Source organism: Protobothrops mucrosquamatus, unplaced genomic scaffold (assembly GCF_001527695.2).
Source record: "Protobothrops mucrosquamatus isolate PMUCROS unplaced genomic scaffold, P.Mucros_1.0 scaffold2540, whole genome shotgun sequence".
In the NCBI taxonomy this organism is placed as follows: Eukaryota; Metazoa; Chordata; class Lepidosauria; order Squamata; family Viperidae; genus Protobothrops; species Protobothrops mucrosquamatus.
In genome coordinates, this window is record NW_015388601.1 from 57,665 (window position 1) to 81,607 (window position 23,943).

At 55.3% G+C, this 23,943-nt stretch overlaps 1 protein-coding gene across 1 annotated transcript in view; it reads right to left on the minus strand.

Moving 5' to 3' along the window:
• Window positions 1-7,760: 7,760 nt before the first annotated feature.
• SFXN5 (sideroflexin 5) overlaps window positions 7,761-23,943 on the minus strand; it is a 53,916-nt gene continuing 37,733 nt past the window's right edge. The window contains exons 13-14 of the mRNA XM_015825193.1: window positions 23,322-23,439; window positions 7,761-7,838 (exon numbers count right to left, since the gene is read on the minus strand). Of these exons, the coding sequence (XP_015680679.1) occupies window positions 7,761-7,838; window positions 23,322-23,439 (196 nt within the window). The remainder of the gene's footprint in view (window positions 7,839-23,321; window positions 23,440-23,943) is intronic.

Sequence of the window (23,943 nt, forward strand, 5' to 3'; positions counted from 1 at the left end):
CAGGCAGACGGCCCTTTCCTTCTGCAAAGCGCTTCCTCCCCCTCCCTTTCCCCGTGTTCGTGAGAACTAGGGGGGTCTCGCCCGCCCGAGAGGCTTTCTCAAATTCCATTTCTGTCCCCAGACTCAGTTTTTTAAAAAAATCTTCTGCTTGATTGGCTCAAGGTTATTCCTTTGCTCATGAGAGGCAGTTGAACTCCCCCACCCTTCACACTTCTTGTAAAGTTGGTTATTCTCGGGGGGGGGGGCGAGGGGGAAAAGGTCTGGCCATAAATGGAGGTGCCTCCTGGGTCCCAGATGACATCTGTAAGGTTAACCAGGGAGAGCCTGGGCCTGTTGTCCCTGGGGAAGGGGGGGGGGCAGGTGAGGGCTGCTACCTCACCTGGGGGCTGGCTGTGTCTTAGCTGGCTTCCTCTGAGGTGGGGGGCTGAGAGACGGGTGAGGGTCTTGTTGGGCGAGGTCTGAAGGGAGCTCAGATATGGCCTCTCCCCAAAGGGCTGGCCTGGGGTTCAAGGTGGCAGGCAACTATCATCCATGGTCCAAGCTTTCTCTTTTGGGGCAACAGCTACAAAGCATCTGGAAGAATTAGAGCTGGGCTGCTTGCATTCAGGACACCTTCAGGACCTGGGATGGGATCATGCTGGTCACTCTCATCTATTATAGAATGGCCAAAGTTGGAAGGGACCTTGGAAGTCTTGGTCCAAGCCCCTGCTTAAGCAGGAGACCCTATCCCAGTGATGGCGAACCTTTTAGAGACCGAGTGCCCAAACTGCAACCCAAAACCCACTTATGCATCGTCGGGTGCCGGGTGGGTGTGGCCCATTGGGTGGGCGTGGCCCATTGGCTGGGCGTGGCTGTGGTGGTAACGGCAGACTGGGTGGGACTAAAAAGTTCAATCAATTCCAACTTTGCAAGATCTTTTTTTTTTCCCGTGAGAAGTTGAAATTGACTGATTGATTCAACCTTTTTTTTTTTTGCACATGGCAGCGGAGGCCTAAAGCGAAAAGGTTTTATAAAACCCAGCTGAAGGCCTAGGACTGGGGCGACGGCACGCATGCCCACAGAGAGGGCTCTGAGTGCCACCTCTGGCACCCGTGCCATAGGTTCGCCACCACTGCCCTATCCCATTCCAAACAAATGGCTGTCCAGTCTTTTCTTGAAAACCTGCATTGATGGAGCATCCACAACTTCTGGAGGCAAGTCGTTCCATTGGTTAATTGTTCTCGCTGTCAGGAAGTTTCTCAAGCTTGGTTCTCTCCTTGATTAGTTTCCATCTGCTGCTTCTTGTCCTGCCTTCAGGCGCTTTGGAGAAGAGGTTGACCCCTTTTACCATTACTTGAATCAGGGCTTACGTAAGGGACTGCGACCTTACCTGTCCAGGTGGTTCTCCTCATGGCCGAGAATACCCTACTTCTGGACCACCTGTAGGGGTTAGAACTGGAGCCACCCTTCTGTGGTGGTGCAAATTCCTCCTGAGTGGTTACTCCCAAAGGTTGGGGCACCCGAACATGCAGTGCTGGATGGCTTTAACTTTTCCTCTGCCGCCTTATTTAACATCTATAGGAAACCACTAGGACAGTGGTGGCGAACCTATGGCACGGGTGCCAGAGGCGGCACTCAGAGCCCTCTCTGTGGGCACGCGCACCGTCACCCCAGTCCTAGCCTTCAGCTGGGTTTTATAAAACCTTTTCGCTTTAGGCCTCCGCCTCCATGTGCAAAAAAAAAAAAAAGGTTAAACCAGTCAATTTCAACTTCTCGCGGGGAAAGAAAAAGATCTTGCAAAGTTGGAATTGATTGATTGAACTTTTTAGTCCCACCCAGTCTGCCGTTACCACCGCAGCCACGCCCAGCCAATGGGCCACACCCANCGAGGCGTAGCTGGCAAGCGGCAGAGACGGAGCAGGCCGACCACCAGCTGGCCCAGCCCAAGGGAGGTAAGGCACCCGCCGGAAAAGGGGGGAAAAATGGCGGACAAAAAAAATGGCGGACAGCCTTGCTTGGCGACCCCCATGAAATGGTCGATCGACCCCAAATGGGGTCCCGACCCACAGGTTGAGAACCACTGCTGTAGGCATTCAGATGGAAAAGATGGAGGCTAATAGAGAAGGCAGGCAATTCTGGAAGAGAACGTGAGCTCCACTTATTCTGCCTTCCCGGAAGGAGTGGGTCCAGAGCAGTGTTTTTTATAAACTAGGTAGAATCCGGCAGCTACCCAAGGCACACAGGAGCCCCACTTCCTGCCAGGGACAGCAGGAGGGGACTCCAAAGTGGGCACCCCTTCCTGAATTCAACCCTCTCGTGGAAGAAGCCATCTCCGCAGTTTAGGGTGAGCCTGCTGGCTGCTGCCCTTCAGGAGGCCTGCAAAGACGTGGCTGCTTTTGCAAGATTTGGGGATCGAAGAATTGAAGAGGGAGGCATCCCGCACCTTGCATGTTGACTGGCTGTTATTATTGCACTGAAATTGTGTGCACTGAAATTGAATTTCTGCATTCCTTGTTTTTTCTGTGAGGTTGATTGGCTATAGGCAACCTCGGCTGTTTTATGACTCATGGACTTCAACTCCCAGAATTCCTGAGTCAGCATGGCTGACTCAGGAATTCTGGGAGTTGAAGTCCATGAGTCATAAAAGAGCCGAGGTTGCCTACCCCTGGCCGCTATGCATTTGTTGTGAGCTGCTTATATTTGCTTGATAGATGCAACAGAAAAGCCCTTTAACTCAGAGGCTCCCAATCTTTTGGGCACCACGGACCGGTTCCGTGGAGAGAGTTTTTTCCGCAGACCGGAGGGTGTGTGGTTTTGTGTGCTGCCTGCATCCCAGGGATGGGGCTTTGCTTGTTTGTGTGGCCCGATTGCTGGCATGCTGCAACCCTGTACCGGTCCACGGACCAGGGGGTTGGGGACCCCTGCTTTAACTCACTTAATAAATAAATCCTGACCTGCTACTTCAGCAAAATCTTCCAGTGTGACCACAGGTTGGCAATTAGAACAGCTCAAACTTTTTCCTCAAACGGGCGCCAGGTTAAAGAGGGCAAATCAAGTTCTCGGTTGGGTGTTGTTCCCCCTGCGGGACCGGAGTGGCCTTAGGGCGTGGCTGGATCACCACCTGGCAGAGAAGACAGAGGGGTCAGCAACACTGCGGGGGGGGGGGTCAGTTGACTTTGGAGGCCAAGGCAGGGAGAAGCAGGAAAAAGATCCTGAAGAATGTTGCCACCAGAAGGACCCTCTCAGAAGGACCATCTCAAGAAGACTAGCCTCCCTAGTGGCCTTTTTCGCCTATTCTTAGCCAAGGCGACTACAGGAGTCCCTCTGCCCCCCCCCCCCCGTCAGCACAGCGGTGTCCTCCTGCCCTGCTGCTGTTGAGCTTTCCAGGAAGGCAGGACAGACGGGCAGGACTAGGACCTTGGGCTGATGAAGGAGAGATCTGAGGTGCTCTCTGAGCTTGGTGGTTTTCTTGCAGACAGTTCATGACCCAACTAGGTAATATCATCAATACTAGGAGGGGGGTTTGTGGAGAGGAGGAGGACGCCGCCGACTATGGAGTCCTTGGTGCTTTCTGAGCTTGGCTGTTTTTTGCAGATGTTTCATGGCCCAACCTACAACTATTCTACGTTCTCCTTTATTGGCAGAGGAGACCTTCCGAACACCGCAGGCAGCGGCCTCGAGATAGCGAGGTGGGCAGCGTGTATACGTTTAATAAATAAATAAAACCAAACATAGAGGTAGCCTATAAAATACCGAGGCAGAGAGGAGCAGTTTTAGGTGTGCTTTTATTCTAAGAGTTTTAGAAGGTGTTACATAAAGTGTTTATTACGATCAATAAATCTACCGAGGAAGTTACAAAAGGCGTTCTGAAGCACTTCGCCACTGGCTCACCCGGACGGAGGTATCTGTGCTCAGAAAGTGAGGTCGTTGGAAGACAAAAGGATGGCGACCGCCCCCGACCGACGGTTTTGGGGCTCAAGAGAGCCGTAAGGTGCGTTGAGATCAGTGCGGATGCCGGGAGGCGCAGGGCAGACGCGGCTGCTGCAACCGGGTGTGTTTCCCTGCCGAGGACAGCCGAGCCGTCGGCCGTGCCCAGAGCCTGCCCTCGGCGGCTCTGCTGCTGCCCACCCGGTGGGCTTTCACAGTGCAGACCTCCTCCCTCAAGGGCTGAGCAACTGCCCGGCTGCTTAAAAGCCCAGTCCCCCCCCCCCAACAGTAAATGCATTTGTGTGACCCCACAGAAATTAGGCTAACGCAGTGATTCTCAAACCTTGACCATTTTAAGGCATGTGGACTTCAACTCCCAGAATTCCACAGCCAGCAATGCTGGCTGTGGAATTCTGGGAGTTGAAGTCCACATGCCTTAAAATGGTCAAGGTTTGAGAATCACTGGGCTAATGATTTCACTGGGGTTACGAGTTGCAAGACACGAAAACAACGCTAATTACATTTTAATTCCTATATTCCAGTTCTTAGACTCTGCGCAAGCAGCACTGCCTTGCAGCCCCCTGTCCAGGCTAAGAGGCAACGCAGCCTTAAGTAAGTTTTGACACCCCCCCTCCCCCCCCCAGCGCACAGGACTCCCTGGAGATCGAGACCCACGGAGGATCCCTGACTTAAGCCGGTTAAGACGAGACCACTCCCCACAGAAGTCAGGAGGGAGGCGCGTAGGGTCTATCCGGGTGGGAGACGAAGGGCTTGGACCCTGTCTGCGGGGCTTCTTCCCGGCCGCCGGGCTGCACGGCGGGGCAAGTGGCAAAGCAGCCCTTCCTGGCCCCACGGCTCCTGCATGGGGGCTCCCTCCAGCTGTTCTCTGGGCCCAGCCTCTTTGCCAGGGGACTGGCTGGCTGTGGAACATGGGCCACACAGGTGCCGTTGGCCAGGGGGCCGAGGCCAGGTGCTGCAGCTCCGAGGGAGGGGGACACGGGGAGGACCCTCTCCCCTCCCAAGGAAGGCCGGGAGTGGGGTGCGCATCCCCCGGCCCCGCTTCTCCCCGCCGAGCCAAAAGCCGGTTCCTGCAAGCGGGGGTCTCGGAGGCCCGCGACCCTCGCCGGCTCCACCCTCGTCTGCCGCGGGTGGGGGGCGCGCTTGGCTCCCTCTTTCCGCTTCCTCGCAGCCCTCATTATTCCTTAATTAACATACCCAACAAATCAATTAACTACTCCGTTCCTAATTAAAAGCTACAAGAGACGATCGTCTCATTATTATTAGCTGCTGAGCTGAGCATCCCCTCCCCAATTACGGGGAGCCAGGAACGCGGAGGGCGCCGCGGCTCCTTTTGTGCTCTCGGAGCGGCGGCGGATTTAATGAGCCGCCGGGCCGGCGCGTTGCGAGGGCGGCACTCGGGCCCCGCGCCCGGCCCTTCTCGGGGACGGGAGACCCCCCCCCCCAGCCGTGGGGCATCGGCCGGGCAGCGCCCAGACCCGACCAGGCGCCCTCCGGGGCGCTTCCCGGGAAAGTGTGGGGGGGGCTTCGAAGTGGGAGACGGTTCGGTTGGGCTGCGCTAAAAACATCCCTGGAATCCTTGGGGGGGGGAGGGAGGGAGGGAGGGGTGTTAAAACAATCCGCTGGGATCAAGGTGAAGCCCCTCCCGCTGGGAGAGCGAAAGCCCCCGACGGGCTTGGATTTCACGACCAAAACAGGTCCCTGGGCGGAGGGCGGGAGGCTGCACACACATACACAACACACACACACACACACATACACGCAACCGGCCCCCGAGCAATGGAGAGAGGCATTTCCTGCCAAAGCCCCAGCTGGGAGATGGAGCTGCTGAGTTTGAGCGCCGGGGGGGGGCTCTCGGAGGGGGGGGCTCTCTTCCTCTCTGCCGGGTCTCGGAACAACTGCCCTTTGGGGCACCTTCCCCACTGACAGGTCTGATTAGGCGGGGACCAGCAGGGCTCCCCGTAACTCGGAAGAGCCCTGGCTGAGCCCCGCTGCCCCACATACCTGGGAAAGACAAGACCCAAATGCACCCAGCCCCAGACTTGGGGGACTAACCAGGCAGGGGTCCAAAGAGGGGCTGGGGAGGGCTGGGAGGCTGCCCAGAGGGTGCCAGGCCTATTGGCCCTGCCACCCCCACCCCCCCAGCAAGGCCTGCTCTGGCTGGAGGAGCCATCTCAGCCCCCTCAAGGCACAAGGGCTGCGTTCACATGTTCGGGGTTGGCACAACACACTGCCCTGAAATTGAATCTCCTAATACCTGAGTTTCCACACCACCCGAAACAAGAGCAAGGGCAAGGAAGGGCCATTAAGACTAATGAACGCCGCTGACTCGGCCCAGGATCTGATTAAGGATGCCGTGTGAGCTGAAGTGGCACTTCCTGTGACACTCACTCTGTTGTGAAAGCCTTTCTTTCTTTCTTTCTTTCTTTCTTTCTTTCTTTCTTTCTTTCTTTCTTTCTTTCTTTCTTTCTTTCTTTCTTTCTTTCTCTCTTTCTTTCTTTCTTTCCTTTTCTTTCCTAATCAACTAACCAACAGTCTTTGGCACTTGGCCTCAGACACTAAAGCTCAGTCCCCCTCCCAGGAAGGGGTCAATCAGAGAAAGCCCCCCCACGAAGGGCTTCCTGGGGTGTAATCAGTCCTGCCTGCTTAGCACCTGCAAGCAGGCACAATGCGCAGAGTGGGGGAGAGGGGGGCACAGCCCTGGAGCCCTTCAGGGGGAGCCAGAACAAGGATTTCCACCCTTCAGGGGTGGGGTGGAGTGGGGTGGGGTGAACAGGCCACCTATTTTCGGTGGGGTAGAACCAGCCTCTTTCAGCCCCCCAACCTCTAAGGCTCTAGGGCTGTGATTGCTGCTGCCCCACATTCTGGCCCCAGGTGTGGCTGCCTCCCCAGCCTCTTCTGTTCCCACCCCCGAGACCCTCCCAGTGGGGGGGGGAGGCGGTGGGAAGGGAAGAGCTCTCCCTGGCCTCAGTCCCACGGCTGGCCCCATAAAAAGAGGTCCTCTGCCCTCGGTCGGAAGGGCCCGCGGAAAGGGCCACTGCAGGGAGTCTGCACCGTGGGAGTCTCCACCGTGGGAGTCTGCAAGTCAAAGAATCTGCCCCCCCCAGCAGAGAAAACTGCAGAAGGCGGCTGTGCACAGGGGGAAGGGGCTGGGGGCTGGCCTGGGGCCGGAGGTTGTGGGGGAGGAGCAAGGAAGGAGGACCATGCAGACCCCCCCCTGGGAAGGGCTTGGGACCAAAGTGACCCTCACAGCTCCAGCCAGATTCTGGGCAAGCCAAGATGGACGGGGTCCCCCTCGAGTCCCCCCAGCCCAGGGACTGAAATGCCTCCTTCCCAGAGTTGCAGCTCGGCCCCCCATGTTCTGCAACTGTTTCAGCTGCTCCCACCCCAAATTGTCTGGGACTGCAGCTCCCAGCATGGCAGTGGGGGCCCTGGGGCCCTGAAAGCTGCATCCCCACACATCTGGTGGGGGGGTGCCAGACTGGCCTGGAGCTCAGCAGAGCCAGAGGAAGCCAGACTTTCCACCAGCCCCCCCCCAGTTCCTGATTCTTCCCCCCCCAGTCTCTTTGTGCTGTTACTGTCGCTAATTGAGAACTTTAAATATTAATCTTTTCGACCAACGTGAGATGCCGGGTCTCGGAAAGTGCTAATTTACACTCCGTTCTTGACGGAGGGAAGATGTTACAAGCCGCAGCTTTGTCGTCTTCTCCTTCCTATTGTATTCCGCCCCCTCCCCACCCACCCCCTCCTCCCTTCACGCCTCTCGGTGCTGCTGCCGCTGCCGCCGCCGCTGTGCCGTCTTGGGTGCTGCCGCCGAGAGCCGGGCTTGCTTCCACTTACAGCCCTTTGTTGTAGGTGACGGTCTGGCTGGCCGTGGCCTGGGCGATCTCTGGCTCCAAGCGGGCGGTCTGGATCTGCAGAGAAGGCGGCATGAAACGGGGTCAGAAGAAGAGCCAGCGGGCGCTGGGATGGGGGCCGGGAGAGCTGCCAGGGGCTGCAGAGAGGAGGAGAGGCCTGGCTCTGTGGAGGGTGCCACCCCAGCCCCCTTGAATCTCCTCTGCTCACACAGCCCAGCCCTGGAAGTTCTCTCATCACACCGTCCCCACCTCTCAGAAGCCCACGGACTCCATGCCAAGCTGCAGCTCTGGGCACCTTTCCCAGCAATACCTGGAGATACCAGGAAGGAACAGGTAGAAGGTGGAGGGTTACCAATAACCAGGTAGTTGATTGGCCCATCAGCCACAGCTCAGCCGGGAGCTGTCAGGAGTGGCCAGAGGGGGGAGGCATTCGATGAAGACGGACCCTTTCCCAAATGAGGAAGCAGGGTTGAGGCCAGAATGCCTGAGCAAACGCAGCTATCCAGACACAGCAACTGGGGGTGCATCCTGGGGAGACCAAGGGCAGCTAGAAGGTCCCCCCCTCCAGCCACCTGCCTCACGTGGAAGGCAAAGGAGACGTTCGTGGCCAGGTCCGGCCTGCCAAATGTGGACAGGCTCTCCATCCCTCTCTTCACCGAGACTCAGCCCTCGACGCCTGATGGCCGGGGGCCCATTTCACCCGAGACAAGCAGAAAGCATCCGGGTCACAGCCATGCTGGAAGAGGGGCTCCTTGACCAGCGAGGGCTGCTGTGGGCAACCGACGGCAAGTCTCTTGGGTTGGCCTTAACCAGGAGTCTCCTAAGGTGGCCACTTTAAGACACGCGGACTTCAACTCCCAGAATTCCCCAGCCAGCAATGATGGGAGTTGTAGTCCACAAGTCTTAAGAGTGGCCATGTCTGGACACCTCTGGCCTTGACCGTCCTCAGAGGAGCCAGAAGAAGCTTCTGGAGCCCGAGAGCAGCACCTCCTCCAAGGAGAAGCTGGGCCTCACCTTAGGGGCTCGGAGCAGCCGAGGCCAGAGAGACCCAAAGGCAACGAGGCGTCTTTTGATGCAAGGCCTCCCCACTGCAGGCGAGTAACCCGAGAAGGGGCTTTGTCCTCACTGTCAAAGCCAGATTCCTCTTTCGAGCAGGAGGACAGGCGGCTTTAGAAGGCTCAAGGAAGCCTGTTGGGCCCACTGCTTGAAAGCTCAGGGGGTCTCCGTCGTTCTACTCGCTTCTGCTAGGCCCTGGGCAGGTGGGGGGTTTTGTTACCTGCTGGGCATCCTGGAGGGCTGAAAGGCGGCCAGTAGCCAGTCCCAGCCCCTCCTGCTGGGCCAGGTGCAGGGGGCTTCTGCTCTGCAGCACCTTGGCTCTGGAGCCCCTTCCCCAGCTAGCCGGGGGTGAGAGGCATGGTGTGTGCAGACATGCTACAGGAGCACAGCTACCAATCATCCCTGGCCAGCATAAGTGGAGCCCGAGCAACCCACCCATTTATGCCATGGAAGGAAGGAGTAAGATTGCTCTAACTAGCAAAAGCACTGAGACTTACCTACTGCTCCCTAGTGCTTAACGGCTCTCTCCGAGCAGATATACATTTTAATTCACTTCCCCCCCCCCAAAAAAATTACACCAGTTGTACACCAGTGAGGTTAGTGGAGTCTGTTAATACACAAGCAGAGTTCTGCAGGAGCCCCCGTGGATTTTCACTGTGGGCTTGAGGGCCAAAGCCTGCCCCATCGGTGGCCGCACCCACCCGGTCTTGCCAGGCAAGAGGGATCGCCACGTTCAGCACCCCCCTTTCCCCCCCCCCCAACCTCGGCGGCTGCCTTTGGCTGACTGTCTCTTGGAGGGACAGGTGGGAAAGAGAGGAAGCGGGAAGAATCATCTGGAAGAATCGCAACAGCACAGCTGCGATGCCGAGCTCAGAGGAAATGCAGGCACAAGCCAGCATTCGGAGTTTGGAGGCTGAAAGCGAAGGAGGGTGGCGGTGGGGGATAGGGAGGTCCCTCTGCTGCTTCGACTGAGGGTGAGACGCGCCCAGGATGCGGAGAGCGCTCCCTCCCTGCAGTCTACAAGCCACGATGGGACCCCAAAGGATCTGCTGCCGTGTCCAGCCAGGGCTGCCCCCTCTCCCTCTGGGTTCCTTTCTTTGGGGATCCCGGGAGAGGCAGGGGGGCCACCTCTTCTCCCAGAATGGAGGGCCCCATCACCCCCTTCTAAACAAGACTGGCCCTTTCACCCTTACAGACCCCACACCAGGCAGAAACCTCCCCTTCCTTCTCACATGCATGCATGTTCTCGGCGCCACAACATCCCACGCTGGACGCTCCTCGCAAACCACCTCAATGCTGCCCCTAAGCGAAGCGAAGCGGGCCCTGCCCCTCTGCTCCCCATGCCAAGGGGTGGGGGGCGCGTTGCTTCCCTCGGCATGTCCTTCCCTCGCTTCAAAGGCCCCCCAGGCATCCCCAAAGGCCCACGCCTCCATCAGGTGGAGCTCACATGCCCCATTTTAGTCGGCTCCAAGATCCCAGGTGGAGGATTTTTAAAGGACGAAATGGGTTTGCAAGACTTAAGGAAGCCGGATACCTCTTTTAATCCCCCCCCCCAGACCCTTTTGGCTTTTCTAAGACTCTGAAGACAGGGTGGCCCCCACAGGGTTGAGGGAACCCATCTCTGGGGGGGGATGTCCGAGGGGTGCCCTCCCCTGCCAGTCAGTTCCGTTGGCTTTGGATAGGAGTTGCTTTTATGATTCTTGCAAGATGGTTTGATTTGTGAGTTGAATGACCATGTAAGTAAAAGAAGTAAATAAAATAAATACTGCCCCCCCCAGTACTGAAACCTTGTTTTGGTCCGCCAAAGGGGTGCAGGGACTGAGGACCACCCTCTCTGCACCCTGGAAGGGGCAGAAGAAGGACCCTGGTCTCTCCGTGGAAAGCAGGACACTCGCTCTGCTCCTTCAAAATTATTATTTTATAACTTTAAAATGGTACCGATGCGTGGCAGTGCCAAGGCTGACACAACAATGCTAGGAACCTACATGGAAAACCTAAAAGCTTTTGAAAATGTTTAACCTAGTTAGACAAATTAGCAAAAATTTGTGCAAAACAATTTAGGTATTTAAAATATTCAATGTTTTTAAAAACTGGAAAAACTGTTCTTAGCTTTCAGCTGCAGAAACCCAACAAAATATAACATCCAAGAAATCTTAACATGAGGTGCAACATAACCCTTCACCAAAGCTGTTAAACAGTTCCTGGTGCATTCTGGGAAATAGCACTTCATTTATTCAAATGCACATATGTCAGGTTTTTGCACCATATGTCATTCCAAGCTATTTACAGTAATAATTAAATCTTAATCAACGTTTAACCTCTGTAAAATGTTTGAAGGGATCTAATCACCCTTCAGTCTGCACTAATGAAGGAGAAATATATAAACATAAAAAGAAAATGATATACACCAGAAAGAAGAAGTAATTGCAAAATTGTATTTCTTTTAAATATCATCAGCAAGTTATGTAAAGGAAGCCGAGGGGGTATTTTAAGGGAAGACATCTTGGGTGTCAGAGGTGTGAGTAGCTAATTTTGTACTGCTATCCATAGCAGATGTAGCATATTTTCTCTTACAGCCATTATTAGCAACTTCACCATTCCTTTTCTTATTTAAACACAAAGCAGAATGCGGAAAGGGGGACGCGGAGTGCTCCTGCGAGAGAGGGGGGGGGACCGACTGCCCGGCTGACGTGGAGGAGATCCACTGTGCCAGCTGCTGGGAGGTGTGGGCCCGCCAAGGCCAGCTATTTCTCTTGGCAAAGCCATGGAGGCCACCTCCAGCCTGGCACCACCTTGCCCTGCTCCCTTCCAAGGGGCCGGCGAGGCTGAGACGGGCAGCAACTGCGCCTGGCACCGATGGAGGTTGGCTCGTACCACAGACAGGCAGAGAGAGGTCCACCTACAGCCTCTGCCCACAGGGCAGCCCACCCCTCTCTGGGTCGCTGATGCCCCTGGTGAAGGGGTCTTCGCGTGAGGAAGATTGGCAGGTCCCGTACTCCGAAAGTGGGCAGAAGAGACTTCGGCTTCCTTTGATGATGACTCCTGTGCCAGCCGGTCATTTCCAAGGCTGCTTCTCCCTGTGTAGGATGCTCTCCAGGTCTTCCTCCTTCCCCCTCTGTGAACCCCTTCCAGTTTCGCTACATCCTTCCTAAAAGGGGGTGCTCCAGGTCGAACCCCACAACCCTGGAGGTGGGGTATAACGGAAGCAGAACAATATAGGACAGTGATGGCGAACCTTTTAGAGACTGAGTGCCCAAACTGCAACCCAAAACCCACTTATGCATCATCGAGTGCCGGGTGGGTGTGGCCCATTGGGTAGGCGTGGCCCATTGGGTGGGTATCGCTGTGGTGGTAACGGCAGACTGGGTAGGACTAAAAAGTTCAATCAATCAATTCCAACTTTGCGAGATCTTTTTTTTCCCGCGAGAAGTTGAAATTGACTGATTGAACCTTCTTTTTTTTTTGCACACGGCGGCAGAGGCCTAAAGCGAAAAGGTTTTATAAAACCCACCTGAAGGCCTAGGACTGGGGCGACGGTGCGCGTGCCCACAGAGAGGGCTCTGAGTGCCGCCTCTGGCACCCGTGCCATAGGTTCGCCACCACTGATATAGGAGCCCAATGCGAAGTTGCCTTGCCTATTCTTGCCACAAAACCTGCTTTCTTACGTTCAGTTTATAATCAGCTCAGTGTTTCACTTCTGCTTCATAAGTTGAAAACCTCTGCGCAGCAGGTAGCCCCTAGTTTGAAGCCTGATGCTTTGATCTCTCGAATTTTTCTGAATTCTGAATTTTGTTTCTTTTTACGTTGGTTCAATCTGAACCAATTCGTCTGAACGGGAGAAGCGTGCGTCCCACTCCTCATTGATGTCATAATAAAAGTATTACACGGGGCCCAGAACCAAATCCTTAGCTTTTCCACACAATACCTACTCATACGATAAGGATTGACTGAAAAGCATGATTTGGGAGCAATTTGTGGACCAGCCGTCTAACCACTTTTAGATCATGCCGTCCATCTGGCATCGCCACGAGGGACTGTGTGAACTGCTCGGTTGGAACCAGACATATTATTACGGCCCCAACATTTCCACAATTGATGAAGATCCTATGCAATCAAAGAATAAGATAAGGATGACCTGGCAAGACTGGTTATCCATTTTGGAAAGAAGTACTACATGGACACAATTCCTATTTATTTTAAAAACCTGAGATATCAACTTAAGTGGGCCTCTGGATTGCCTAAACAATGAATTGTATAATTAATGCAATCTTAATTATGGTGCATTTGAAGATATAACGGTAAGTATGGTGGTGCTTAAGAGTTTGTGAATTTGTGCTTTCAATATTTCTGCATAAATATGATCTAAAACCTGATCTCTTCTCCATATAAGTCCTCAGATTGGATAAAGAGCACCCAATAAAAAAAAATGATTCAAAAATATTATACTTGTTCACTGATTTATATTTTTGACTCCTGAGTTTAATTAAGCTCTTTTTATCTAGTTTGAGGACTAATGTGGAAAACATGTAACGTTTTAGATCGTGTTTATGCAGAAATATAGAAAATTCCTAAAGGTTCACAAACTAATAATAATAATAACAATAATAACAATAATAACAATAACAATAATAACAACAACAACAACAACAACAACAACAATAATAATAATAATAATAATAATAATAATAATAATAGAGTTGGAAGGGACCTTGGAGGTCATCTAGTCCAACCCCCTGCTCAGGCAGGGAACCCTATACCATTTCAGGCAAATGGCTGTCCAGTCTCTTCTTGAAAACTTCCAGTGTTGGAGCATTCACTGCTTCTGGAGGCAGGTTGTTCCACTGGTTAATTGTTCTAACTGTCAGGAAGTTTCTCCTTAGTTCCAGGTTGCTTCTCTCCTGGATCGGTTTCCATCTGTTGCTTCTCGTCCTGCCTTCAGGGGCTTTGGAGAACAGCTTGACTCCCTCTTCTTTGGGGCAGCCCCTGAGATACTGGAAGACTGCTATGATGTCCCCCCTCGTCCTTCTCTTCGTTAAACTAGACATTCCCAATTCCAGCAACCGTTCCTTGTATGTTTTAGCCTCCAGTCCCCTAATGTCTATGGAGAGTCTCAATCCTCCAGGTGCTAACTCTTTAAGTACGCTCTAAATGGGTATTTAATGCAAAGAGGAAAAATGTGGTTCCCGACAAATCTACACCGATTTCTGGTAAGTACCACGTTGTTTTTAAGGGAATTATAGAGCAACTGCACCCCGGTCTGCTTAACAAGCTTTCCAGGTGCTGCTGTCTGCCCGCCTGGCTGCAGTTCCCCAAATCCTCTGCTGAAGGAGGGGGTCCTCAGCACCTCCAGCAGTCAATTCCTGCAGCACCCTGAAGGTTGAAATTCATGGAAAGCGAATAGGGATGCCCCAGGCATACTTCCTATTGGTCTCGGGTTTGAATCCTGCCCTTCTTTCTGCTTTTTCAGGCTGCCTGGTGGGACAGAAAGCCTCAGTCGAAGAACACTGAGCAGCGCAGTCTTTTCTCTGATCCCTGGAATAATTTTTCGGTTTGTATTTCTGAAAGAGGTCTTGAAGATCATCTAGACCAGAGGTCCCCAACCTTTTGAACACTAGCGAGTGGTTCCGTGGAGAGATTTTTCTGCGGACCGGAGGGGGCCTGGTTTTGTGTGCTGCCTGCATTCCACGGATGGGGCTTTGCTTGTTTGTGCGGACCGGTTTCTGGCATGCCACGGCTCAGTTCCAGTCCATGGACTGGGGGTTGGGGACCCCTGATCTAGACTGAGCAAAAAAGGGCCGTGTTTCAGGTCGTCTGCTGAAGGAGAGCCCCATCTGCAGCTGAGCGGCTCTCACTGTTTGTTTGTTAATGTCTCAGTAAAATCTTCTTCCTTGTAATTTAAACTGTTTCTTGTCTAACTTCCTGGAGCAGCTCTGGACAGTCCAGCCCCGTCTTCTACGGGGCGGCCCTGGGGTCCCTGCCCCGGCTGGGAATACCTCAGCCCAACAGAGAGAACATTTCCGGAGCCCAAGAACGGAGGTCGGACCCAAAGCCAGTCATTCTGCACGCCGTCCATCGTCTCACCTGGGACAGGCCCTCCCTTCAGGCGGGGGAGGGGCTAATGGGCCTCTCCAAGCCCCTGATGACCAGGGAGGGGGTCAGGGCCCCCCCCGGGAAAGCCGGCTTAGCGTCTTCAAGAGGGGCTCTTTCAGCCTGGAATGGGCCAGCTTTCCTTTCAGAGGCACAGAGAGAAGCCGCACCTGGGCAGCCTTTGTTTTCCGGCAGTGAAGACCGCCAAGGGTCTGCCTCCCTCCGCCCCACCCCGCCTGGAGAACGAGTCGCCCAAGGCTGGGGTGTCTCACCTGCATTTTCCTGAGGAACCTTTGGCCTCCGAAGGTCTCCATCTGCTCCTCCCCACAACACCTGGCCTTTTAGTCTCCATGGCAAAGGGGCCCCCGTGGCGGAGGTGCCCGCTGGGAGATCCCGAAAGGGCCATTACCTGCTCCGGGGCGCAGAGCGGGGCCGTGCCTCTTCCGGCCTGGCCTTTGATCACCTCCGAGTGTTTTGACGTTTTAAAGCAGGGAACGTCCGAGGGATGAGTGACGTTCCCCAACAGCTCTCAGAGCCTCCACTTTCTCTCTGCAAAAGGAATCGGGAGACTCTTCCTCTCCTTTGAGTTGGCAGCTGAGCATCCAGCTCAGCCTGCAGGTGCAAGGTGTGAAAAGCTGCCTTTGAACCTCTTGTCCTGATCCTCCCTGCGGGGGGGGGGGGGAGAAAGAATCCTCTGTTTGCACAACAGAGCACGGGGGATGATTTGGGAGGGTGGTGGGGGGAGGGAGGAAATGACCACATCTGCAGCATCGGGGGGCCCAGTCTGCCTCCCCACAGTTTTAAGATGCCGAGACGATCGGAAGGCTTCCAGGGAAGGGTCCCAAGCCCAGCGAGGAGGGTGGAAACCACAAGTGGTGCAAAGGACAGTCGAAAGGGTGGGAAAGCAGAGCTTGGAGAAATTTGGGGAAAGAAGACCGTGGGGGTCTCTCCAGGGTCATCTGGAGAGGGAGAAGATGCCCTTCCTTGCTCCAGGGAGCAGGAGCAAAGCCACGAGGTGGCCAAAGGGTGAAGGGCATTTCCTAAGAGAAGAGCTGGTCCAGCAGGGACCCTGGCTCTGGTCAGCAGAGGCCAGAGGACCCTCTTCCCTGGACGCCAGGCCCCCAGGCTCTGCAGGAGGGAGGCTCGCAAGGACGATGCTGAAGGGAACCAATCTTTAAGAAGATTTGGTTCCGTATTAATGTTTAACTCCTTGATAGAAGTTTTTCTTTCTTTTCTTTGGATACTTTGCCTTTCCTAGGCTCATGCAGGGCAGCTCTGGATTAAATCAATCAATCAATCAATCAATCAATCAATCAATCAATCAATCAGAACAGAGCTGGAAGGGACCTTGGAGGTCTTCTAGTCCAGCCCCCGTTCAAGCAGGAGAACCTATACCATCTCAGACAGGTGACTGTCCAGCCTCTTCATAAAAATCTCCAGTGATGGAGCACCCATGATTTCTGAAGGCAACTTCTGTTCCACTGGTTGATTGTCATCACTGTCAGGAAGTTTCTCCTTAATTCCAGGTTGCTTCTCTCTTCGGTTGGTTTCCAACCATTGTTTCTTGTTCTGCCTTCAATCAATCAATCAGAATAGAGCTGGAGGGGACCTTGGAGGTCTTCTAGTCCAACCCCCTGCTCAAGCAGGAGACCTTCTACCTGCCATTTCAGGCAAATGGTTCTCCAATATCTTCTTCAAAACCTCTAGTGTTGGAAGACCCACAACTTCTGGAGGGAAACTGTTCTACTGATTAATTGTCCTCCCTGTTAGGAAGTTTCTCCTTAATTCCAGGTTGCTTCTCTCCTTGATCGGTTTCCATCATTTCTTGTCCTGCTTTCAGGTCCTTTGGAGAATAAGTTGGCCCCCTCCTCTTCTTTCTGGCAGCCCCTCAAATACTGGATTCAGCAGTTCATTAAGTTCTTCCTGGTGGTTCTCAGAAAATCAGCACGGGAGAGCAAGCGACTCGAGAGGATGCAAGGCTGCAAATCCAGGTGGATCCCGTGTCTGCAGATATTGTGGGTCCAGGTGTGTAAAAAGAAAGCCAAGCTAAGCCAACAAGGTGTCCTTTGTGGAGTTTTTTCTTCCTGGGAACCATATATAGAACATTCGGGGGAGCTACTATCTTGCAAAGCCCCCACCCCCACCCCAAGTCAGCTCATAAAGCCACAGCATTTTAGAATTCACCTACATTTTAGGTTGTAAGAGAAAAAGTGGGGCTGTGTGTCTTTCGATTTGACAAAACGTGTGACTTCTTTGTGGGTTCTTCTTACAAGAATTCTAGTCATCTTATCACCATGTCCATCACCTTTCTTTCTCTCTTCCGTACCCCCATCTTTCAGGCCAGACATCATAATTTGGGATAAATCATGCCAAATTCAACAGATTCTTGCTCACCGGCTGATCCAGAAGTTGTTTCAGAACCCCTAGTGCAGGGGTAGGCAACCTTGGCTCTTTTATGACTCGTGGACTTCAACTGGGAGTTGAATTCTGGGAGTTGAAGTCCACGAGTCATAAAAGAGCCAAGGTTGCCTACCCCTGCCCTAGTGTGAAAATGTCTTTCAGTGCCCCCAAGTTCACGCTGAGAGAAGTATCTTGGTCCATCTCTGGCCGGACTTCTTTGTCACACCCAGCAGGGAGACAGTAACCAAGATCCTGCAGTCTGGATCCATGCCTCTGCCTGAAGCCTCCGTGGACAGAGTGGGCAGTGCCCTCTGCAGCCTCTGTGGAGGTCAGCCAAGGAGGTGTCCCAGCACCTTTAATGACCTCCAGCAGAGCGCAGGCCAGGAGACGCAGACCCCGGGGTCCAGTGGCCTTTGGGCCTGGGGAGGCCAAAAGAGGCTTCTGGAGAAAGAACCAGATCTTCCCTTTCCTGCTTCCTGGGAATTCTTTGCGGCCTCCTCCATCCTGCTAGCAGCCCTTTCCCCCTTTCACTTTGGCTGGCAGACACAGCCCTGCCGCCTGCTGCTGCTCCGGGGCCTGAGAAGCCCTGGCCGGCCAGAGGGTCAATAAGACATTTGGCTGCCTGAACGGAGGGGGAGCAGGAAGGCATTATTTTGGGGGGAGGGAGGGGCCGGAATGGGCAACAGATCCAAAAGCAGAAGGATAGCCTCTACATCAGGGCTTTTCAACCTTTTCACCCATTGTACCACTTTTAGGATATGGCAATATCCGAGTACCACCAGTCGCCTAGCAAGGTGTCAAAAACTTGATGACCAAAAAAAAGAAAAAGAAAAAAGTGATAAAGTACTGGTAGTCCTCGACTTACAACAGTTCGCTTAGTGACTGTTCGAAGTTACAATGGCACTGAAAAAAGTGCCCCCCAAGCCACAGCCGAGCAAGACACCTGCCTGCCCGCCCGGCAGCGCTCTTCCTCCTGGAGATGCTGCAACATTCCAGCTGATCAGCGCTTCTTCTGGGCTCAGCAGAAGCACCAGGATCAGTGCCGAGCTCCAGCTGGAGCCTGGCGCTGATCCTGGCGCTTCCGCTGAGCCCTGACAGCCCTGCAGCTCCAGCCGTCTCTCGCTCAGGCTTGTGCGGTGCTGCCACGGGTTCAGCTCATTCCCCTCCCCCGCTACCACTTTTCTAGGATGGTCGCGTACCCCCTGCCAGGTGCCAATGTACCACAGGTGGTACCCCTACCACTGGTTGAAAAGCCCTGCTCTACATCAGCAACTTTGGCAGCTCATCTCTGACACAGACACACACACCCAGCAAGACCCAGCTCTCCCTGCAAGACTCTCCCCCCCCCTCCAAAGGTCAGCAAGATCTGGAGATGCAGGAGGGGAGTGGGGGCCTGACCTTCCTCACTGGGGCGAGAGTGAAAGAGAGAAAGAGCGGCCTCTGGACAGACTGGAGGCAAATTCTCACCTCAAATTGGGGGCTGCGTGAGTAGGAAGAAAGCCGGAGTGGGGCGAATGGGGAAGGCTGCTTGGTGCTGCCAAGACTGGGATCTGCCCGTCTGCAGGGCAAAGGCGTTCCGGGGGTCTCCTGGTGGGTTCAGCCCTCCAGGGGTCTCAGAAGAGCCCGAGAGAAGCACAAGCGGGGAGGAGCCCCTCTCCCTCTTTCCAGCAGAGTCCATCCAGAGGGCAGTGAAGGAAACCTGCCAGGCTCCAGGCAGCCTTCCTGAGATCCACCTCCGGAGACTCTCGGCCGTCCAGGGCTGCCCCAAAGGGGCTTCTTCCAACGGCAACCGGAGTTTCCTGGTGTTTCCTTGAAGACGTTTCGCTCCTCATTCACGATGTGAAGAAGCTTCTTGGAGGAGGAGCGAAAACGTCTTCAAGGAAACACCAGGAAACTCCGGTTGCCTTTGGAAGAAGCCCCTCTGGGACTTCCTGAGACAGAGGAGGGCACTGCGAGGCGCCAGGTGGGACCTTCCGTGCCATCCAGGGATCCTGCTGCCCCACTTCCACCAGAGGATCCCAGGCACCCAGAGAGAGTCCGGGGCTGGGCCGCCCGCGTGGCCTCTCCCTCCGTGACGGATGCTGGGTTGATGTGGCCCAGCAAGGCCAGCAAGGCAGCTGCCAGGAGGGAGAGGGCAGGTTTCCCACTCCTCACCTGAAGCCTCTTCGGCACTTTCCTGACTGGCACACCTGGACTCGGAAGGGGCCCCTCCGAAGCGGCTGAGCAGTTCCTTTCAAAAGAAGGATTTGCCCCCTCTGCTATTTCCTTCCTTCCTTCCTTCCTTCCTTCCTTCCTTCCTTCCTTCCTTCCTTCCTTCCTTCCTTCCTTCCTTCCCTTTTTTTCCTTCCCTTCCTTCCTTCCTTCCTTCCTTCGTTCCTTCCCTTTCTTTCTTTCTTTCTTTCTTTCTTTCTTTCTTTCTTTCTTTCTTTCTTTCTTTCTTTCTTTCTTTCTTTCTTTCTTTCTTCTCTCTCTGTCTCTCTCTCTCTCTCTCTCTCTCTTTCCTCCCTCCATTCTCCCAGGGAGCCCCCAGGCCGAGCAGTGCCAGCCCCTTAGTCCCACCTCTTGGCCCAGGAGAGACCCCCGCTGGAGTGGCTCTGGCAGGGCGTGGGGCACGAGGGCCACCCCGTACCCAGGGTCTCCAACTCTCCTGCCCAGGATGAGGCCCAGAAGGAGCTCCTGCTGCATCCATGCCAGGTCCAAATCTGGGGACAAGATGAGGCCTCTGGGGCAGCGGTCTGGGGCCGGGCTGAAATCCTGGCCACACTCTGCAAGGGCTTCGCACAATGAGCACAAGCCAGATTAGGTGCTGGGCAGCCGACTTGCTCAGGCGACTTGCATGAACGCCAGTCCTTTGTTCTGGCAGAATCCAATTCTGCCAACATCTTTCCCTGACGCTGCGCCGGTTCCAGCCCTGGTGCTACCTGGGAACAGCCCCTGCGCTGCCCTCCCCCCCCCAGCAGGATGGCCAGACCCTCCCACCTGCCCTGAGGCAGCGGAGGAGGCTGGTCCCGCCCCAGCCTCGCTGCGGCCCTTCCCACCAACGCCTCCTCCTCCTCCTCCTCCTCCTCCTCCTCCTCCTCCTCCTCCTCCCGGTTTCCCAAGCAGGAGCCGCCTTTTAACTGTGGACACATTTCAGCCTCACCAGATCTGCTAATTATTGACAGTTGGCGAAGAGGAGATGTCACTCCCCCCTCCTGTTAAACTGCATCTAATTAGTAATTGCTGCTTCACTGTCATCGTGCGGCTGCTGCCGCAACACCACGGCTCTCTCGGCTCTCTCCTTGGCTCATTAACCTCTTGCTTCCCCAACGGCGCCTGCCAGCAAAGGGAGGCTCAGACAGATTGGCCAAGGGGAGCGGCTGCCCTGGTCGCAGAGCCAGAAGGAGGCCCGGGCCTGGGGCGGACCTTCGGCTGCTCTTCAGTCCCTGCAGGGGCGGCTTGGGGTGGTCCGGCCGGCCGGCCGGCTGCGGAGGGAGAGTTGCTCCCAACCTGCGCTGGGAAAGGGCTGCGCCAGGCAGCTCCTCGCAAGGAGAGGCTAGAACAGTGTTTCTCAACCTTGACCGTTTTAAGGCATGTGGACTTCAACTCCCAGAATTCCACAGCCAGCATTGCTGGCTGTGGAATTCTGGGAGTTGAAGTCCACATGCCTTAAAACGGTCAAGGTTGAGAAACACTGGGCTAGAATGTTTGGGGGACCGAGGGGCACCTGCTGACGCCCATAGAGAGGAGTACCACGAGGAGGAGGAGGAGGAGGGGGAGGAGGAGGAGTTTATATAAATTTAATAAATAAATAAATAAATAAATAAATATTCCTTGCTGGAAAAAAGCAGCAGGGCCAGCCAAGCCCCCCCTCCTTCGGGAAGGAGTTTGAAACCTGAAGTGGGCATCACGCAGGGCATCGCTGCTGACATGGAGGGGGGTGTTTCAAGGTCCCGGACCTGGCAATGCCTGCTGACTCGGAGGGTTTCCAACTCATCTCTCAGGCGCTGGGCGGGGGGGGGGGGGTACTAGGAGTTGCCCCCTGCAACTCCTGTGCCTTCCACCACCCCCACCCCCACTTGGCAGCATCTGGCTGGCCTTGCTGAGGGACCCAGCGCTAGGCTCCCGTTCAGCATCCCTGCTCTGTGCTGCCATCCCCTTCCCTGCCCCCTCCCAGACTTTCATCTGAAGCTCTGGCAAGCCAGAATCCCTTTGGATGGGGGGGGGCAGCCAAAGAATTTTAATCAATCAATCAGTTAGAAAGACTCCCTGGAGGGGGGCCGAAGGCGAGACTCAAAGGGGCGATGAAGCAGCCAGGGCAGGGGGCACAGCTGGGGAGGGGGCTTGGCAAGGGGGGCCAGGCGGAGGAAAGAGGGGCCTCTTTTGCAAGCCCACCACAAGGGCCCCCTTTTCTCCGGTCTCGGGGCCCCTCCGGGACACGCTGGGAAATGGGAGCCAGCCAGGAGGGGAAGGGGACAGCTCACCACAGGTCCACTTGCTGCAGGAGAATTCAACAATTCAATTTATTTAAAATAGTTAAAAGATAATTTAATTCTTGTCATTCGCGTGTCATTTTGTCTCTCTTTTGATATCCTTTCTTGAAGGATTCTGTTCCTCTATTTCTGTGATATTAGTGTAACTCTTGTCCCGTGGCAAGCTGTCCCGTGGCCAGTTGTGGCAGACCCCCCCCCAGGAAGGCCCCCCTACCCTTTCTGGCCCTCCTGCCCGGCACCGGGAGTGGTGGAGGCCTCGTCTCTGTTCACTCCAGACCCACTTGCCTTCCCAGGCAGGCAGGCAGGCAGGCGCCTCCACCCCCCCCACTGGTCCTCCCAGCCCTTGTCTCAGGAGCCCCGGGGGAAGGGGGCTCGGGGGTCCTGCAGGTGGGACTCCCTGGCAGGTGGCCTCCTCCATCCCTGCCTCAGGAGCCCAAGCCAAACGCCCCATTTCCTGCCCAGAAGGGCCACGCTCTTGGGGTGCCGGGCTCCCAGCCTCCGGGGTCCAGGGCTGCTGCTTGCCCCGGCCCCTTTGGAGGGCTTGCAAGGGGCCCTTTTCACTCCTCCCCCCCAGCCCCATTTCCTGCAGGGCAGAGCAAGCCAAAGCGGGGTCCCTGCCCCTGCCTGAGAGGGGCTCTTGCCTGCTCAGAGGGCTCCCCTCGGCTTATCCGGGTAGCCCATTAAAGTCCTTTGATCAATTAAAAGGCTGCTCTAATTAAAACGGCCCACCCCCACCCCAGCCCCGCTTTTCATGAAAGGGCTTCGGAAACTCCAGGTGGCCCATGGCAAAGCCAGCAGAGGGGCAGGGGGGGGGACGGGGGGGGAGCGGCGGCAGTCCTCTGAAGCTGCCCTTCCCTGATCTGAGGACACAAAGGAGGAAAAGATTTTTCCTGTCCAACTGTTGCCCAAACCGGGACTTTCACATGCAAATTCCGTGCCGGCTTCACCAATCCACAGACAGATTAAACCGAGGAGAGATTTAAACCACCACATTTTATTTACTTCTCAAATCTGCAGGCAGCACCGTTGCCCTCCCGCTATTTATTTACTAGTTATATTGGTTAAACCCTCCCTGCAGTGAGTTGTTATTTGCAATCAAACCCAGCACCCCATAAAGTGAAAGGGACGCCCCCCCAAACAGAGAACCACCTTCCAGTAAGGGCCACACCTGCCACGTTGAGACAAAACCAGCAAAACCTTGTAAACGGCTCAACAACTTTCTGGGGTGCCACGCACTCTCTGTCCCCCACCCCAAAGACTCCAAGCAGAGATCTGACCCGGGGGCTCCTGGAGGGTCCCAGGTGGTGGTGGGGGTCCCTTCCATTCACGGAAGCAGCCCTGGGTGCACTCCAAGCGGGATCCGCGGGTGAGTGAGCACCCTGCCCACGGAGGCACTGAGCTGGGGCTCTGGAGCAAGCGGGCTCAGGACATCCATGCCCCCCACTCAGGGGTGCCCCTGGCCCCTTCCACAAGAGCGCCCCCTTGCCCCCCCCAGGGGGGCGACCAGAACAAGCGTGTCACTGACCTCAGACATCTGGGGGAAGAGGCTGATGGCCATGGGCAGGGCGAGGCCGAAGGCGGCAAGGCACACGAGGCTTTGGACGGGGAGAAGCATCCGAGGTCGGGAGCGCAGGAAAGCCGTCCTGCAAGACAGACAGACGTCACCGTCAGAGAGAGAACCCCACAGGGACCCCCTTCTCTGCCCCACTCGCCTCCCAGCAGCCCTCTTTGGAGAGAAGACCCAGCAATTTAGCCCCGAGGAGCCTGCGATGGAGCAGAGTGGAAGCCATCCGCAGAAGTGAGCCTCTTTTGGGTGAGGGTCCGGCCCTTGTCACCCACCCTGGCCAGAACGCCCCGATTTCCCGTCCTGGCCGGCCAGCTAGTCTCTCTGTCTGTATCTCTCTCTCTCCTTCTGTTCCTCAAGGACCCACAAAGGGCGAAGCAGGAATCAGGACGAGATTCAGGACCGACACAGGAAGATTTTCTTTGCCGCCCAGCAAAACTTCGCGAGGGATGCGGTGATGGCTGCCACTCTGGACTCCTTCAAGAGGGGACGGTCAAGACAGCGAAGGCTCCAGTGACCCCCCACCCCTGACCCTGCCCTGGCTCTGAGGGGCCCTTGACAATTGCCCTCTTTGCGCCCAGAG